This window comes from Aspergillus novofumigatus (genome assembly GCF_002847465.1).
Source record: "Aspergillus novofumigatus IBT 16806 chromosome Unknown P174scaffold_2, whole genome shotgun sequence".
In the NCBI taxonomy this organism is placed as follows: Eukaryota; Fungi; Ascomycota; class Eurotiomycetes; order Eurotiales; family Aspergillaceae; genus Aspergillus; species Aspergillus novofumigatus.
In genome coordinates, this window is record NW_020194275.1 from 3,526,613 (window position 1) to 3,543,811 (window position 17,199).

Below are 17,199 nucleotides of genomic sequence, written 5' to 3' on the forward strand. Positions count from 1 at the left end.
GCACAGTTGACCCTTGCTTTCAGCCCGAAGTGACAGTGAACAACGCCAGTAGTCATGGCACAACTCCAAGATTAAGCAACATGAACAGTATAGGGCATGTAGAGCTTAAGTTTGTGAATTGTTTTGTATGCTGGACTCAGGCCTTTTTTTACCCAGCTGCAAGCTGACTACGTATTAACAAAAACATTATGGTCTAAGCTCAAACTAATTCATTTTGAAGTGCAAACAGAGTCACCGATCTCACTAAATACATTCTAAATAATTATGTGCTATGTTCGAAATATAGCTCTTTCAGAGGAACTTACCAGAGCATTATAGAAAATAAGAGTCGGAGTAGATGCCTTCATTATCATAGCTGACTATAGGATTCCTGTGTACACCTTTAATTTAGAGAGAAGAAGCATGCAATCTTAAGTATCATCTTTAGCATAACTTTAAGTCAACAGGGTTAATCGAATATCACATTAGCTATTAGCCTGCCAATATGGTTTAGAAGACTCTGGAGCTCATCTATCTCAGTAACTATTCAAATTATCCTTCTCCCTTAGCAGAGAGTTCAGGTGTGATAGCAGACCCTATCCATATTCCTTCACTCTGAAAGTGTGGACTACTGCAGGCAAGACTAACATTCTATGTAGATAACCTCCATAAACTCGTGCTTTACAGCTCCATCTACATGCTGGCGCGGTACTGGGACCTTCTTGAACATTATCAGGAAACTCCAGTAAGAAGATTCATATAAGCAGTGGTAAATGAGTGGGAGCCTTATGCTTTCCTTAACTCCATAACATAATCTTTGTTCATCTACCATCAGTTATGTTAGTTCCCCTTTACCATGACTATCAGAACCAAAACTGTGCAAGCTCTACTTCAGTAGTTAAGGACACCATTATCCAGTGTCTTAAAGTAGATTGAAAATTGACGAGGAGAGTTCATTAGGGAGAGGTCTGTTGCTCTCTTACAATGCCTTACTGCATCACCTCTGCTTCTCTCCCCGGTCTTAGGCCAATGGCTAGCGATGTGCGGATTTCTAATTATAGCCATCATCTCACCCTCATGGTCCATGGGTTCAGGCTCGATATAGCGACCTACTCCGTACGCACTGTCATACCCATGGAGAATCGAGGCTGGCATGAGGGATGACCGCGGCATTGAGAGCAGACATTTGAATCAAACTGTGCAATTGACAATAAAACTCTTTTCCTTCTATATAGAAGCATTCCTCACTCTCATGTGAACCAGAAGAACGCCTTTAGAATACTTCGTTGTCATTATCTCATGAGTGAGAGCATCCTTTCTCGCCCCTAATGCCATAACCATATTTCTTACCAGCCACGGCTCGAGGTGGTGGTTACGATGAGGACTTTTAACTGTGTCTATCTGCTATAACCCTCCTTTAGTATACTGATATCTCGAAATACACCGTATCTGACGAGATCACTACATAGTTGCAAGGCAAGCGAAGCCCGAGCCGGGAGGGAAGACATCAGAAATAGTAAGGATGGAATGTATAAGATCAGATTACTCTGGGCACGAGATACACTGGAAAATAAACTATAGCTACAGACCTTGCCAGCTCACTTTCTTCCTAACCGGCCACACTCTCGCACGAACACCTTTGCTTCCCGGTTTGGGCAGCGGTACGAACCCATCGACGGAACACTCGATATCGTTCTCGGCCGTCGTCTCGAAAAGCTCCAACATGCCGATATCCTCATCCGCCTTGGCCTCGGCAGATCCGTATCGGCGAAACAGCGACGCCAGCATCAGCGTCATCTCTGCATACGCCAGATTCACCCCCAGACATATCCGGCTGCCCTTGCAAAACGCCACCTGGTACCGATCCAGCCGCGGATTTTCCAGCCACCGCTCGGGACGGAATAGCTTCGGCTGCGGGAAGATGGACGGATTCTGGAAGATTAGCAGGCTGGTCATGCTCACGGGAGTATTGGGCGGGATTGTCCACTTTCGATGGGTATCGGGATCGGCGAAGACGAGGGCCTCATCCGGGGCCAGCCGCGCGAGTCGCGAACTGACGCCGTAACTCAGTCTCAGAGCTTCTTGGATGCACGCTGCAAGGTAGGGGAGCCGTTCAAGGTCCGTGATGTGGGTTGCGTCCGCGGTGGTGAGCTCAGTCTTCAGCCTGCGAAGGTTCGCGGGCTGCGAGAGCAGATGGTAGACGGCGACGGTGATGGCCCACGCGGTGGTGACAGTGCCTGCCCCGACTACGGCGCCGCCGTCCTGCGCCAGACGCCTCAGAGCCTTTTCGTGCGGCGGCAGCTTACTGTTGAGAATTTCTTGGAAGATTGTCGGATGTGGGCTTTTGACATTGTCGCTCGATGCTTGCTCGGAAGACTCCATGGTCTCTCGGACTTGCTTTGCGATGTCCTATTTGTATTTGCCCACAGTTACTTTTGGTCCCGCGAAGGGCCCTTTTATGTCTTACCGTGTGCATGCGGACGAACGAGGTCATCTCCGGGTTCAATTTCAACAGCAGAGAGGGCGGCATCCGCTTCATCGTCCACAGGATGAGTGGGAATTGCTTCATCAGCATACTCGATCTGCCACCATTTACGCAGGCGTTGTGGAACGCGCTATCAAAGTCCGGGGCGTTGAGCTTGCGTTCTGACTTGCCGAATGCGTATTCCATGATCACGTCTGGCGGTAGAATAATGGAAATGTCAGACATGTGGGAAGCCACCCGCGACAGCTATGGCTCACCTGCCGAGTATGCCGCAAAGGCCCTGTCCAGTCGCACAACCGCTCCGCTATGCTGAAGCGTCTGAAGCCTGTCCAGGAAGGCATCCACTCGTTCCTGAATCACAGATTGCAATCGTTTCACCTGGGCCTTGGAAAAGAAGGGATTCAGCGCGGCGCGCCTGGACCGATGCAGATCGTGCTTGGTCGTCGCAAAGGTGGATTCGTCCGCAGCAAATACTTTGATCGCCCAGTACCACTTGTCTCTCCTCCGGTGTGCGCCCGCGTACAGTTCATCGTAGAATTCGGGCGTGTAGACATGAAGCTCTTGCGGATTGATGCGCACAATTGGGCCGTATTGTTCGTGCAGGCGACGGATCTTGAAGGTATATTGGCCGCCGAGGATCACGTCGTAGTAGAACTCGTACCTTGAATGCTTCAGTGCAGCCCAGTTACGAGTCCTATTAGGTGGGATTGGATAGAGAGAAACTTACCAAAACGTACATGCTGCAAGCCTCGGACCAGGGAACGACCGGAGGGGTGCAGATAGAGCCGATAAGTAGAAAGAGCCACTGCGTAGATTACTGTTGAAATCAATAGAAGGGACACGATATTGTTCTGCCAATACTGCCAGACAGAAAGTTGCTTCAAAGCTGTATGGAAAAGGCCCATGATCGGTCGCGCCTGATGAAGATTCTGTGGTGAGAAAGATACACAGTCGAAGGGAGAGTCTATTTGCACCGGAACTGATATAGAGTGTAATATCTCCGGCTAAGATGTCGCCGAAAAGATACATGTAGACAGAGGACCAGAAATGTCGCCGAGCTTGCATATGCCACCTATCCCGTTGAATCGATAATTATCATTGCCCATACAAATTGGATGACCGCCTTTTCAAGAATAATACCCGACATTTCCATTCTCCCAATATCTGAGCAGCAATGACCGATCCCCAAGAGACTGAGAGGGGCCATGGCTCATCACCGCGCCTGGAATCCGCGTATCTCGCTCCCATGAATGGATGGAGACTCTGGGTGACTATACTAGCGTAGGACTCCAGCAGCAGCGGGAATTGTTTCGAACCCCTAACTCTGGCCAGGCTGTTCCTGGGACTCCTGCTATCTACCCTGGAAACGACGATTGTCTCGACAGCCCTCGTCACCATTGCCTCGGAGCTGGGGAACTACAACAAGTCAAACTGGATTGTGGTGTCATATCTCTTCTCCTACACAGGTTCGCAATACATCACACCTTCTGCTTCTGACTTCTCAAAGCTCACTGGCACCGGACAGGCTTCCTCATCATCTACGCCAGATGCAGCGACATATTTGGTCGAAAGTCCGCCTTCCTCAGTGCGCTGGTCATCTTCACAGTATTCTCCATTGCGTGTGGAGTGGCTCGTACGGTAGACCAATTGTGGGTAACTGACCTTGCTCGCTCTACCGCTGCTTCGTGTTGCTTACGGACTTGTAGGATCGTGTTCCGCGCGCTGCAGGGCATTGGAGGCGCCGGCATCTACAGCATGGCCATGGCTGTCATGGCCGAAGTGACTCCTGTTGATGCGATCGGCCCAGTGACCGGGCTGATGAGTTCCATCTTTGCCCTCTCCAGCATCCTGGGTCCCATTCTCGGAGGTGTACTCACTTCCCGAACGACGTGGCGATGGGTATTCTACTTGAAGTAAGTACCTCATCCTTCTACCCAAAAGCCCATATGTAAATGACCAACAGTAATGCCAGCATTCCCGGTGGCGGTCTCGCAATAGCGCTTGTTCTTTGGGTGTTTCCCCGAAACGATGGGCGGCTGCAGATTTCAATATCGAGCGTAAACCGTCTTGACTGGCCGGGAATTGTGCTGTCTTTGGCAGGGTCGATATTCATCATTCTTGCGCTGGAAGAAGGTGGCGGCGACTATGGGTGGAACAGTGGTCTGATCATCGCCTCGTTTGCTCTGTGCGGAATCTGTTGGATTGCATTCGTGATCTGGGAGGTATTCTTGGGATTTGCTGCAAATAAGAAGCACCTTGGGGTTTCCTTTGCACAGGTGATGCTGCCTGTGTTCCCAGTATGGCTCCTGAGGCGTCGCATCGTCACCGCCTGTTTACTGTACGTCGATATGCCCTTGCTTGAATCACTGGAGAGGATCTGGTCGCTCATTGACACTGTAGATCTGCATTTCTCGCCGGCTTCCCGTTCATGGTACTCATCGTGTACCTCCCACAGCGCTTCCAGATCCAGGACGGCCTGACCCCGGTGGCGTCGGGAATCCGCATGCTCCCACTTCTCCTCCTCTCTGCCTTCGGAGCGGGTCTGGGTGGAATGGTCAACAGCCGGAAGAATATCTCATTCTACACACTACTGGGGGAGTGTCGCTGCAGCTCCTAGGGCTAGGACTGATGACAACCCTTCCTACCGCAGGGGGGTATCGACCGCCCAGTATGGATATCAGGTGATTCTAGGATTGGGGTTTGGGCTCACCCTGACAAGTCTGGTCATAATCTCGCGGCTGGAGGTCGACGCGAGCGATCTCGCAATTATGATGGGTGCCGTGACGCAGGTGCGTGTGCTCGGAGGCACCGTTGGTGTCTCGATCGGGCAGACGCTGCTGACTCGATGTCTGCGGAGAGAGCTGCCAGGCATCCTCTCGCCTCATGAGATGAGCGTCCTACTGTTGGATGTAGCCAGTATGGATGAGCTGAGCCCTGCCAAGCAAGCTGCTGTGGGGGCCGTCTACGGACATGGGTTCAATCAGCAGATCCAATTGGTCTTGTACCTCACGGGGGCGTGCTGGATCTGTGTGCTTGGGACATTCAAGAGACTGCCAGTGGACTTTAAGGAGGCAGACAGGATGCAACCGCACAACCGGGACTTGAATCATGCCCAAGAGGCAGGGTAATTAGTGTCGTTCAGTTCTGGTGGACTAAACTATTCTACTCTCATTCAACGCAATACCGAGAGCAACCGGAACACAGACTAGTAATCCCAAGCTGGCGAGAGCACATCCCGCTGCAATCCCCATAGATCCAAATTATGCACCTTCCAAAAGGGCATGCGCATATCCGCCGTCTGTAGATGCATCCCACGCTGCGCGTCGGCGATGCCCAGCTTCCTCCGTCCCTCAAAATCAGCCAGTGCTTCCTCGATGAGGTCCGCAGCCAGCCACTTCCTCCTGGACGCAATCCGCGCAATCCGTTGCACCCGCTCGCAGTTGCCCACGAAAGTGCCCGAGACGTCCGCGACGAGGGCATCGATCGCTCGGCTCAGATCCGCCGGCGTGAATGTATCCCGGTCCAGCGGGATGGAGACCCCCGCGTCCCTGAGTTTCATCGCGTTGGTGAGCTGGTCAAAGTACACGCCGATCGTGATTGTGCGGACGCCATGGTAGGCTGCCTCGTTGGTGCTTGATGCGCCGGCGTGGGTGAGGAAGACGGACACCTTGGGATGGGCGAGGAGAGCGCGCTGGGGGACGAATGGGGCGAAGAGAATGGGAATGCTATCAACACCTGAGACGAGATCTTTGATACGGAGAGGACCTGCTGCGGCCACCGGATGAGGCCCAGGCACGCTCGCGTCGAGGTTGAACTGTTTCAGTGCCATGCCTCGGATCGACCAGACTATTCCGTCGATGGCCTTCCCGTCTTGCAAAGCCATGAGGGCGCCGTGGAGGATCCGTTGTAAAATGACGTCCGGGAGTAGCGCGTGAGACCCCAGAGAAATGTAGAGGATACGGTTGCGGTGTTCGAGAAGGGATTCGAGCTCGGGCGTCAGGCCGGGATATGTATCCGCTAACACGGGGCCTATGGCCGCCACGTTGGGAGGCAGATCCCTGGCCGGTTCTAGCCCGAAGAATGAGTTGACCAGCAGCAGGTAATCGGGCTTGCTCCTTGTAACCAGTGGTCGTCGGACCCCGTGCCTCGCGCGTAGATCACGCACCCACGACCGATAGCGCAGGTAAGGGGGCAGGGCTCGAAAGGCCAACAGGTAGTTTTGAAGACGCTGCCAGAGAGTCGCGTGCTCCGACGTCAGCACTTCCATCTGCAGCCCAGCTGCTCCTGGGAGATAGCTGGCTGGGACCATATTTGTGGGCATCTGGGGCCAATGCATGGCAATCGGGATATCGTGCTCGATGTGCATGTCGCGAGCCGCATCGACCAGATAGTCGGCAAGGATGAAATCGGGACGGGAGACGGGGTCCTGAACCAGTTGGGAGAGAGCTGGATACACCGTTTCCCAGCTCGACTCGAGGTACTTTCTCGTTTCGATGACCGGTTCGAAGGTGTATCGCAGGCCGAGTTTCCATCTCGACATTTGTAGATACGCCTGCTCCTCCGCTTCTGAAGTCTGGCCTGGCCCGAGAATGTAGACCTGGGAGACAAAGGGGTACTCTCGAGCCCAGTCCTGCTGTCCGTCGAGCGTTGCAAATTCGATTTTATGGCCCCTTGTGTTCAATATCTGGGCGATCTCGAAGATAGGAGATGCGTTGGTCTTGCCACCAGCCGTGACAACGATCAAGAACTTCCTGGCGTCAAGCATCGTTCTGGACGGAACACAAGATGACTGTATCGCAGGCTGCCGTAATGGTGAGTCCACGATTGAGTCGACCTCGTAAAATAACCTCGCCAGGCAGAATCTGGCTGCCCCCGAGTCCAGGACATTGCACCGCTCCTAGCTCGAGGCTTCCAGTCCAGCCAACAGATAGAGAAGCTCGCCACTGAATTTGACGAGAAATGTCACCGAAAGAGGGCGGCGACTGCCACACTATTAACATGCATATGTCGCCGTGTCCCCACGGGGACTTTTCCGCACACTCTAGAGACAATCCGCCCCCCGAGACATGGGGTGGATGGACACTGAACAAATTTTTGATTGCATTCCTTCTGTCGCAGTAGCGTCGGCCCCCTTCTAACACTAACGCTTATCTGTAGCTCGGAGGGTTATACTCGATAATCGTGACATGCTCTAGGTTGGGGTCTACCATTATCAAAGGGATTTCCATAAATGCATGTAGCTTTCGCTCGGGTCTCGAGGAAAAGATGACCTGGAACCTTGACACCCTCACAGTTCTTGTGGCTTATATGCTCCCTTCCAGCTAAACACTTTCTGCGATACCGAAAGGGAAAAACAAATTCCAACAATGTTTCTTTCCTCCAATCTCAGCAGGCGAACTATGACAGAGGACAAATGCATGCCCATAGCAATCATTGGCCTGGGAGGTCGATTTCCTGCTGATGCATCGAGCCCCGAAAGGTTATGGGAGCTCGTCTCGGAGGGCCGCAGCGCTCGGGGTGAAGTGCCCAAGGATCGGTTCAATATGGATGCCTTCTACCATCCACACCATGAACGACAGGGGACTCTCAACGTGCGCCATGCACACTTCATGAACGGGGATATTGCTGCGTTCGATGCCCCGTTCTTCTCCATCACGCCGGCAGAGGCAAAGGCGATGGATCCCCAACAACGCATGGCGCTGGAGTGCACGTACGAAGCATTGGAGAATGGTACGCGTGGACCCCTTCTGCCCTTTTTGTCCTTGCTTGAGTTTCCGATCTTGCTAACTATACGATCGAATAGCCGGGCAGCGTCTCGAGGACGTTGTAGGGTCGAAAACCTCTTGCTACATCGGCTGCTTCACCAGGGACTACAGTGACATGCTTGCCTGTGACCGGGAAAACCTGCCCTTGTATCATGGAACTGGGACGGGTTCCGCTATTATGTCCAATCGAATCTCCTGGTACTTTGACCTCAAGGGGCCGAGTATCAGTCTGGACACGGCATGCTCCTCTTCGTTGGTAGCTCTCCACCTGGGGTGCCAGAGTCTTCGAACGGGAGAGTCTGAAATGGTAAGGGCTGGTTCCTATATTTGATGCTACCAGTCATGTATGAACTAGCGGCTGACTGTCCCTTGTAGTCAATCGTGGGAGGCACCAACCTGATCTTACTGCCGGATATCATGTCGGCCATGTCGGCCTTGCATTTCCTCAGCCCGGATGGGAAATGCCAATCGTTCGATCACAAGGCCAATGGTTACTCGCGTGGCGAGGGTGCGGCGGTGGTGATTCTGAAGCCCCTTCATCTGGCACTGAGGGACAATGATGTGATTCGCGCCGTCATCCGCGGGACCGCAGTGAATCAGGACGGAAATACCCCTGGCATCACACTGCCCTCTGCCACGGCACAGGAGGCCCTTATCCGGGAGACCTACGCAAACGCCGGACTGAACTTCACAGACACAGCTTACGTCGAGACGCACGGCACGGGTACACCGGCTGGTGACCCGGTCGAAGCCGAGGCCCTGGCAGCGACGTTTGGCAAGTCCCGATCCGAGGATGATCCGGTATTCGTCGGCTCCATTAAGACCAACATCGGCCATCTCGAGGGAGGATCCGGTCTGGCACAAGTTGTCAAGGCAGTGTTTGCACTTGAGAAAGGTCAAATCCCCCCGAGCCTTTGGTTTGAGAGGCAGAACGATCGAATCCGGCTCGAGGAGTGGGGTCTGGCTATTCCTACTCATTTGATGCCTTGGCCGAAACCGGGCCTAAGGAGACTGAGTATCAATTCTTTCGGCTATGGCGGAACCAACGCGCATTGCATCCTCGATGATGCGTTTCACTACATGAGGTCGCGAGGCCTGAAGGGCAATCACAACAGCAGCACGGAAGGGGACGCAGAGTCGGCAGCATCCTCTTCAGCGGACTCCGGCGTGGCTCTCTCTTTCGACAATACATCTCTCCTGTCCGACCGCCTCAAGCTCTTAACTGACGTTGACTATTTTTCCGACCGAAAGAAGCAGCGGGCATTGCTGTATGTGTGGTCATCCCATGAGCAGCTTGGGATTGAGCGAACAGCCAGAATGTATTCGGAGTATCTGGCGGCTCAGCAGGCAGAGGTGCAGGATAGCGGGAGCCAAACACTGCTCAACCGCTTTGCCTATACGTTGGCCACCAGAAGGAGCGTCCTGCCGTGGAAGAGCTTCGTCTACGCGTCAACCATGACCGAGCTTATCGACAAGCTCGCTGGATCCTGGCGTAAGCCAATCCGGTCTTCCGGGACACCTAAGGTGGCATTCGTCTTCACGGGGCAGGGAGCGCAGTGGTATGGAATGGGACGGGAACTGTGTGCCTACCAGGTCTTCAGGGAAAGCCTGGAAGCAGCCAGCACTTTCCTCGTGTCGCTCGGCTGCTCCTGGTCGCTTTTGAATGAGCTGCTGCAGGATGCGGAGTCATCACGGATTAACGCCGCCTCGTTCAGTCAGCCCATTTGTACGGCGGTTCAGGTCGCGCTGGTGGACCTGTTAAGGCATTGGGGAGTCCGCCCCGCGCCGTTGTCGGACATTCCAGCGGAGAGATTGCCGCCGCGTATGCCAAAGGTGCCATCACTAGAGAGAGTGCATGGATGATAGCCTACCACCGTGGAAGACTGTCCGAAAGTATCCGCGGCCTTGCCCCTCATCTGAATGGGGGCATGCTGGCCGTCGGCCTGGGACGGACAGAAGTCAACAAGTACCTCGACGAGGTGCCGGACGCGAGAGTTGTGGTGGCATGTATCAATAGCCATTCCAGCACCACTCTCTCTGGTGACTCTGCCTCTATACAGGAACTTGAAAGACGTATTCAAGCGGATGGACAGTTTGCCCGTCGGCTCAAGGTGGAGATCGCGTATCATTCTCCGCACATGGAGACCGTTGCTTCGCACTATCTCGACAGTCTTCACGATGTCTCCCCTTTGCGAGCGGACGGGGATGAAATCAAGATGTTTTCCAGCGTGACAGGGACATTGGTCAGCAATGCTGATCTGGGTGCCTCATACTGGGTCGCCAACCTGCTGAATCCCGTTGACTTCCTGGGCGCCTTGAACAGTCTCCTCAGCTACACGGAGACAAATCAGGGCAAAAAAAGCAGACGTGCAGGGAAGCCGTACGCTAATATCCTGATTGAAATCGGTCCTCATTTCGCCTTAAAAGGTCCCATCAAGCAGACACTGGGCTCCGAGCCACGAACCTCTGATGTCTCCTATCTCTCGGTGTTACAACGTGAATCCGATGCATGTGCGACGGCTCTGGAGGTGGCGGGCGAGCTCTTCGCCTCCGGATACCCAGTTGACATTTCCCGGGTCAATCGCGAGGCGATAGCACCCAAATGCCAAGCGTATCTGGTCAATCTCCCCCGTTCGCATGGAACCGGCAGCAAAGGTACTGGTTCGAGTCGGCTGCGGGAATGAACCACCGCTTCCGCAAGCATCCACGAAAGGACCTGGTGGGCAGTTTGACAGTGGATGGTGTGGACATCGACCCTCGCTGGCGGAACATCATCCGGCTCAATGAGGCGCCGTGGATCGAGCACCACAAGGTGCAGGGCTCGATTCTCTATCCGGCGGCAGGGATGATGGTGGCCGCGATTGAGGCGATGAAGCAGAATGCGGACCCGGACAGGGAGATTGAGGGATTTGAGCTCCGCGACATCCTTATTGGCAAGGCTATCGTCGTACCGGCTGACGACCCAGGAGTCGAGATGGTGCTCTCCCTCCGGCCATGGAGACTTGGCTCTCGGGCAACGACTTCGGCGTGGCACGAGTTTACATTATACACGAGACAAGAAGGCTGGGACAAGAATTGCTCGGGTCTGATTCAAGTGAAATATAAGGAGTCCAAAAATCCCCTCTTCGTCGATGAGGATCGAGAGTCGGATCAAGTCTTCAGGGAGACATACCTTGAGACCTTTGGGGATTGTCCCAAGTCAGAGAATCCTCGCCAGTTCTATGAGCATCTGACAACGATCGGCCTGTACTACGGAGACGTCTTCCAGAATTTGATTGACATTAAACAAGGCCATCACAAGGGTGTCTGCTCGCTTCGCATCCCAGACACGCGGAGCCGGATGCCGATGAAGTTTGAGTACGACCATGTTATCCATCCGACCACCTTGGACAGCATCATCCAGATGGCGCTTCCGGCCACGACTGCACTCGGCGAGGAGATGACAGTCGCCAAGGTGCCCATATCCATTGACCGGTTGTATGTGTCCGCAGCTGTGCCTTCGTTGCCTGGTACTCTGCTACAAGGGTACGCCCGAGTGCGGCTGACAGGATTTGACGACGGCGAGGCCACTGTTGCTGTTTCTACGCCGGATTGGGAACGACCTCTGGTGGTCTTCGACGGCATCAAAAGCAAATCGTTGTCCGGGACGTCTGACAATGCGGCCGCTGCGGCCAGTATGAGAAAGCTGACGAGCTACTTCCACTGGCAGGAAGACCTAGCCATGCTCCAACCGGAGGAGGTCACAAGCATCTGCGAGGCATCCCCAGACAATCTTGACCGAACGAGTCCAGCAACAATTGCCGAACTGGAGCTAGCTTCATTCATTATCATCAAGCGCGTGCTCGCGGCCATCACCCCCGAGGAGGCACAGAGCTTGTCACCACCTCATCTGCGGACCTTTTACCAGTACATGCAGCGCACCTATGATCTTGCCGTACAGGGAAAGATTCTCCATCAAGACAGCATCGCGGATATTGACTGGCTACACACCAGCCAGGATGTCGAGGACGAGATTCTAGCTCGGGTGTCCCAGGCGACCACCGACGGTGCAGTTCTGCATCAGCATGGCCTCAATCTGGTCGACATTCTGCGAGGGAACACTCTTCCACTCGAGGTACTGATGAAGGACAATCTTCTGCACAATTTCTACTCGAGCGGGGTGGGTTGCCCTCAGAACTATGCCAAATTATCCGAGTACGTCAGGCTCCTGGCTCATAAGCAGCCCGACATGAAGATCCTAGAAGTCGGTGCGGGGACGGGGGGAGCCACGCTTCCCTTGCTCGAACGGCTGGGAGGACACAACGGCACCTGTGCGATGTTCTCCAGCTACACATTCACAGACATCAGCGCTGGCTTTTTCGAGAAGGCCCGGCTGAAGCTCAAGTCCTGGGCGCCCTTTATGACCTACGCTCGGCTCAACATCGAAGAGGATCCAGTGGCTCAGGGGTTGGAAGAAGGTGGCTACGACCTCATAGTCGCCTCCAACGTTCTGCACGCCACACGACGCATGGATACCACGCTTGCAAATGTGAAGAAGCTCCTGAAGCCGTCCGGTAAGCTGGTCCTCAGTGAGATCACCAACCCGCTCCTGCGTGCCACGATGATTGTGGGGTCGTTGGAAGGATGGTGGGTCGGAGAGGCCGACGGCCGGAAATGGGGCCCAGTCCTGACCGAAACTGAATGGCACGAGGCCTTGTTGCGAGCGGGATATAGCGGCGTGGACGTCTGTCTACCGGATTGGGAGGACCCCGCGATCATTTCCTCTCTGTACTGGTTTCTTCTGCTGGCGCCCCTGGAGGGCACGCTGTGCCTGCAGAAGTTCTAGTCGTCGTGCCCGAGGCTCCGACAGAAGAGGTGCAAAAGTTGACGACGGCGTTGTCGGCCAGCTTACAGGCGCGCGGTGCGAGAGATGTTACAGTTACGACCATTCGACACATGCCTCCCCCAGACGAGCTGAAGAACAAGTCCTCTGTGACGCTGCTTGAATGCGACCCCGAGCACCCGTTCCTGCCGGAGATTTCCCCAGAGGAGTGGGATGCCTTGAGAGTCCTCATCCTTGAGTCTGCTGACGTGACTTGGGTCTCCCGAGGGGCGGTTACCACGAGCGAGTCCCCCTTTGCGAACCTGATGACCGGCATGGCGCGTAGCATCCGTGCGGAGAACCCACAGCTTGCCTTCACCACGGTCGATCTCGATCCACAGCGGTCACTGGATTCCCCTCGGGGGTTTAAAGTCCTGATCGACATTTTCGTCCAGGGTGCACACTCACGGGATAGTCAGAGACCTGACTGGGAGTATGCAATCCGGAACGAGCGGGCGATGGTTCCGCGAATTCTTATGGAGAAGGGCATGAACGATTTGATTGCCACGTATAACGTCGCTCCTCAACCGGAGATGGCTCCGTTCAAGCAGGAAGGACGTTCGTTGACGTTGTCCGTCGGGACTCCCGGTCGGCTTGACACGCTTCAATTTGTTGACGATCCTGTTATCACCAGGGAGGATGTAAAGCCAGAGGAGGTTGAGATTGAAGTGAAGGGTGTCGGGTATGTCGTTATCCATCCAGCTCAATGGGCAACAGCCACTGACAAACAGATAGATTGAACTTCAAGGATATCATGGTTGCGATGGGACAATTACCACAGCCCGCTCTGGGCATCGACTGCAGTGGTGTGGTAACCCGGGTTGGCAGTCAGGTTGACAACCTCCGTCCTGGAGATGCAGTCATGACCTGGCGTCCTGGTGCATTCAGCAACTATCTCCGTTCGCCTCAAAGAATGGTGCACCGAATCCCTGACGGAATGAGTTTTGGCACGGCAGCCTCTCTCCCCGTCGTTTACAGCACCGCCCACTACGCTCTGCACCATGCCGCGGGATTGCGCGCCGGGGAGAGTATCCTCATCCATGGAGCCGCTGGAGGTACGTTTCTTTTCAAGCAGAATATCCGCAGCCTAAAGGAACAAAGGGACTGACCCAATGAATAGGCGTAGGGCAAGCAGGTATCATCCTCGCGCAGCATATCGGAGCGGAGGTTTTTGCTACCGTCTCCTCGGAGACCAAGAAGTCGCTCCTAGTTGACAAGTATGGGATCCCGCAAGACCACATTTTCAACAGCAGGGATGTACAATTTGCACAAGGTATCAGACGGATGACCCAGGGCCGAGGTGTCGACGTGGTCCTGAACTCGCTGGCTGGCGAAGCGCTGCGACAATCGTGGCACTGCATTGCAACCTGTGGACGGTTTGTTGAATTGGGGCAAAGGGATATAGGTCAGTTATGCTTGAACCCAGCAGGAAGGGTCTACCGGGGCACGACTTGGCGACTGACTCCGTCTTAGTGGGAAATACCGGCTTGGACATGGCACCTTTCATCCGAAACGCTTCCTTCCACGCCATAAACATGCTTGCGGTCCTGGAAGGCAACCTTTCTTTAGCAGCCCAAGTATTCTCGGATGTGGTGGGTCTTCTCGACCGCGGTATCATCAGGCCAGTCCATCCCGTCGTCTCGATGCCATTCTCCAAAATGGAAGAGGCATTCCGCCTGATGCAGACGAGCCAACATCTGGGCAAGATCGTTCTCGAACCCGCCGAAGACGAACTGGTTCCGGTGCGATCCCACCTTCTTTTTCTTTTCTCTGGCCTATAGACGATAGATGCTGACTACTGCTTCAATAACACAGTGCATCCCACCAAAAGTCGCACCATATGCATTCGATCCTCACTCCACCTACATCCTGGCAGGCGGTTCTGGGGGACTGGGAAGATGCCTGGGCCGATGGATGGTAGAGCAAGGAGCACGTCATATCGTATTCCTGTCCAGGTCCGGGCTGAAGAAGCCGGAACTGCAAGAGACAGTCGATATGCTACAGAGACGCGGCGCCAGGGTGGCTGCCTACCCGTGCGATGTGAACAAGGAAGCCGATGTGGCTGCTGCGGTAGCCATCCTTGCGAATGAATTTCCTCCTGTCAAAGGTGTCATTCAGGGGCAATGGTCTTGAATGTAAGAGAACAACGGCTTTATTGTCTCCCCCGCAGGCTAATAGATCTTGTAGGACGCAATTTACCAAAACATGACGCATCAACAATTCATGGGCGCTGTTCGACCAAAGGTCCAGGGAAGCTGGAATTTGCACAAATATCTGCCGCAGGACATGGACTTTTACGTGCTGCTGTCCTCCAGTGTCGGCATTGCCGGTTCGAGAGGACAAGGGAATTATTCTGCTGGTGAGTTTTGCAATCTACAGTCTCAATACACTGTCTGCGACGGAGCAATCTACAGGCATATCTATGTGATGAACACTGTATATGATGCAGCTACTGACAAGACCTTTTAGGGAACTCCTTCCAAGACGCACTGGCGCATTACCGACAGCTTCACGGGCAGCACGGAGTGTCCATCGATGTTGGCATGGTGCTCGGAGTGGGCTTCCTGGCCGATAACACAGAGGAGCGGGTCCACGACAACACCAAAACGTGGAGCTTCATCGGGATCCGCGAGAAGGAATTCCTCGGCATGGTCCAAGCTGCCATCACCGGGGTGAGCATCAAAGGACAGCCGGTTCCCCCTCAGCTGGTAACCGGCCTCGGAACGGGCGGGATGATGGCGCAAGGCGCAGAGAAATATCCTTGGTGGTTCAACGACGCCAAGTTCGCTCACCTCGTCCAGGTCGATACGCATCAGGTAGCCCAGACGAAGGACGAGGATTCGGCGCAGCTGCAAGCATTGCTATCGCGTGTTACGACCATGGATGCTGCCGCCGAGATTGTCTGCACGGCGCTGATTGGGAAATTGGCCAAATCCATGATGATGCCCGTCGAAGACGTCGAGGCGTCGCGTCCGGTAAGCAGCTACGGTGTAGACAGTCTTTTGGCGGTGGAGTTGCGTGGATGGATCTTCACGGAGCTTCAGGCAGATGTTTCCGTCTTTGACCTGCTGAGCAACATTCCGATTAGCTCGCTCTCGCGAAGGATCGTTGGGAAATCTAAATGTATCCCGGACGGGGTGGTGGAGGCTGACAACTGATGTTGTTAGTAGAAGGGACGTCCAAACTCTCAGCAAATTCGTAAGGGTAGCTGGGATATAGCAATATTGGCCACAAAAGCTTTGTCTAACTGGATTTACATGGCATGAGCTCGCCAACGCCTGGCTACTGCCAGCTCTGAGTCAATGCTGGATCAATTCCTCGTTCGTCCTGCCACAGAGCTTTCCGGAAATGCTGCATAAAATATCAAACGTCCTACGTGCTGAGTGAATTAGGAAGCCAATGAGGTATTGAACAGAAGAGACAGCATGTAACTGCCGCTCTAGCCAGGAAAGCGGGTCATTGAGTGTCAAAGCGTCTCGACGCAAATGGAAATAGGGAGTAAACGGCCTGGGCGAGGCCAGACAGAGCCAACGTAGGAAGGAATCTCTCCCACTGGCTTATGGAACACAGCCTACCGTGGTCTGGGTGGAAGCATTAGGAATCCAACAGTCTGAGTTCCACAGTAGGTTGTAATAGGTGTATGCAAACATAGCCACCCGTAAATCAGAGAGATGCTGTTCAAGACAAAAGGGTTTGGAATATGTCAGGTCACTTAATAACACCTTGTCTGCGATAATTCATTGATTGGTTAATATGCGGTGGCAGGGGAGGGTTATTGTGTGGCATGACTCCTAGGCCTACATGTGCTCTAGGGGTATACAAGGCCGCAGGCGGATTCTGACCAGTGACTATCACGTACATAGCAGCTCGTCTGTTGGTTGGAGAAGAGCCGCGATATACTAATCTAGTAGATGCAGGGGTTTCTCTTTCTCCTATGCACACTAACCCCTCACTTTCACACTAGTGCTGTATGTAGCAATCATATGGCAATCCCACAAATTCTCCTTGGTAGATACAGGTGAGTGAATCCTTTCGAAGCATGGCTTGTCTGGCGGGAAGGTGATATGCCGCTGTGTCATTATATTGACTAGAAATAGTTCCAGAAGTGA

At 53.9% G+C, this 17,199-nt stretch overlaps 4 protein-coding genes across 4 annotated transcripts; 2 read left to right on the forward strand and 2 right to left on the reverse strand.

The window, feature by feature from the left end:
- Nucleotides 1–1,526: 1,526 nt before the first annotated feature.
- On the reverse strand, nt 1,527–4,390 carry P174DRAFT_510527 (cytochrome P450; the record flags this gene model as incomplete). The annotated part of the gene is made up of 5 exons (XM_024831682.1): nt 1,527–2,388; nt 2,447–2,658; nt 2,722–3,125; nt 3,192–3,269; nt 4,161–4,390. The coding sequence occupies 5 exons, from the start codon at nt 4,388–4,390 to the stop codon at nt 1,561–1,563; spliced, it is 1,752 nt and encodes a 583-aa protein (XP_024686127.1). The 3' UTR covers nt 1,527–1,560.
- Nucleotides 4,391–5,088: 698 nt separating this feature from the next.
- On the forward strand, nt 5,089–5,631 carry P174DRAFT_112554 (uncharacterized protein). Its single transcript, XM_024821032.1, has one exon. The coding sequence runs from the start codon at nt 5,233–5,235 to the stop codon at nt 5,590–5,592; it is 360 nt and encodes a 119-aa protein (XP_024686128.1). The 5' UTR covers nt 5,089–5,232; the 3' UTR covers nt 5,593–5,631.
- A 38-nt stretch (nt 5,632–5,669) lies between these two features.
- P174DRAFT_502092 (glycosyltransferase) lies at nt 5,670–7,331 on the reverse strand (the record flags this gene model as incomplete). The annotated part of the gene is made up of 1 exon (XM_024831069.1): nt 5,670–7,331. The coding sequence occupies exon 1, from the start codon at nt 7,227–7,229 to the stop codon at nt 5,670–5,672; it is 1,560 nt and encodes a 519-aa protein (XP_024686129.1). The 5' UTR covers nt 7,230–7,331.
- A 532-nt stretch (nt 7,332–7,863) lies between these two features.
- P174DRAFT_458175 (type I polyketide synthase) lies at nt 7,864–16,248 on the forward strand (the record flags this gene model as incomplete). The annotated part of the gene is made up of 13 exons (XM_024829627.1): nt 7,864–8,194; nt 8,268–8,536; nt 8,605–9,986; nt 10,034–10,805; nt 10,880–11,968; nt 12,356–12,821; nt 12,974–13,772; nt 13,826–14,145; nt 14,211–14,495; nt 14,564–14,832; nt 14,906–15,199; nt 15,278–15,449; nt 15,560–16,248. 13 exons carry the CDS (start codon nt 7,864–7,866, stop codon nt 16,246–16,248), a joined length of 7,137 nt encoding a protein of 2,378 aa, XP_024686130.1.
- Between the last annotated feature and the right edge of the window lie 951 nt (nt 16,249–17,199).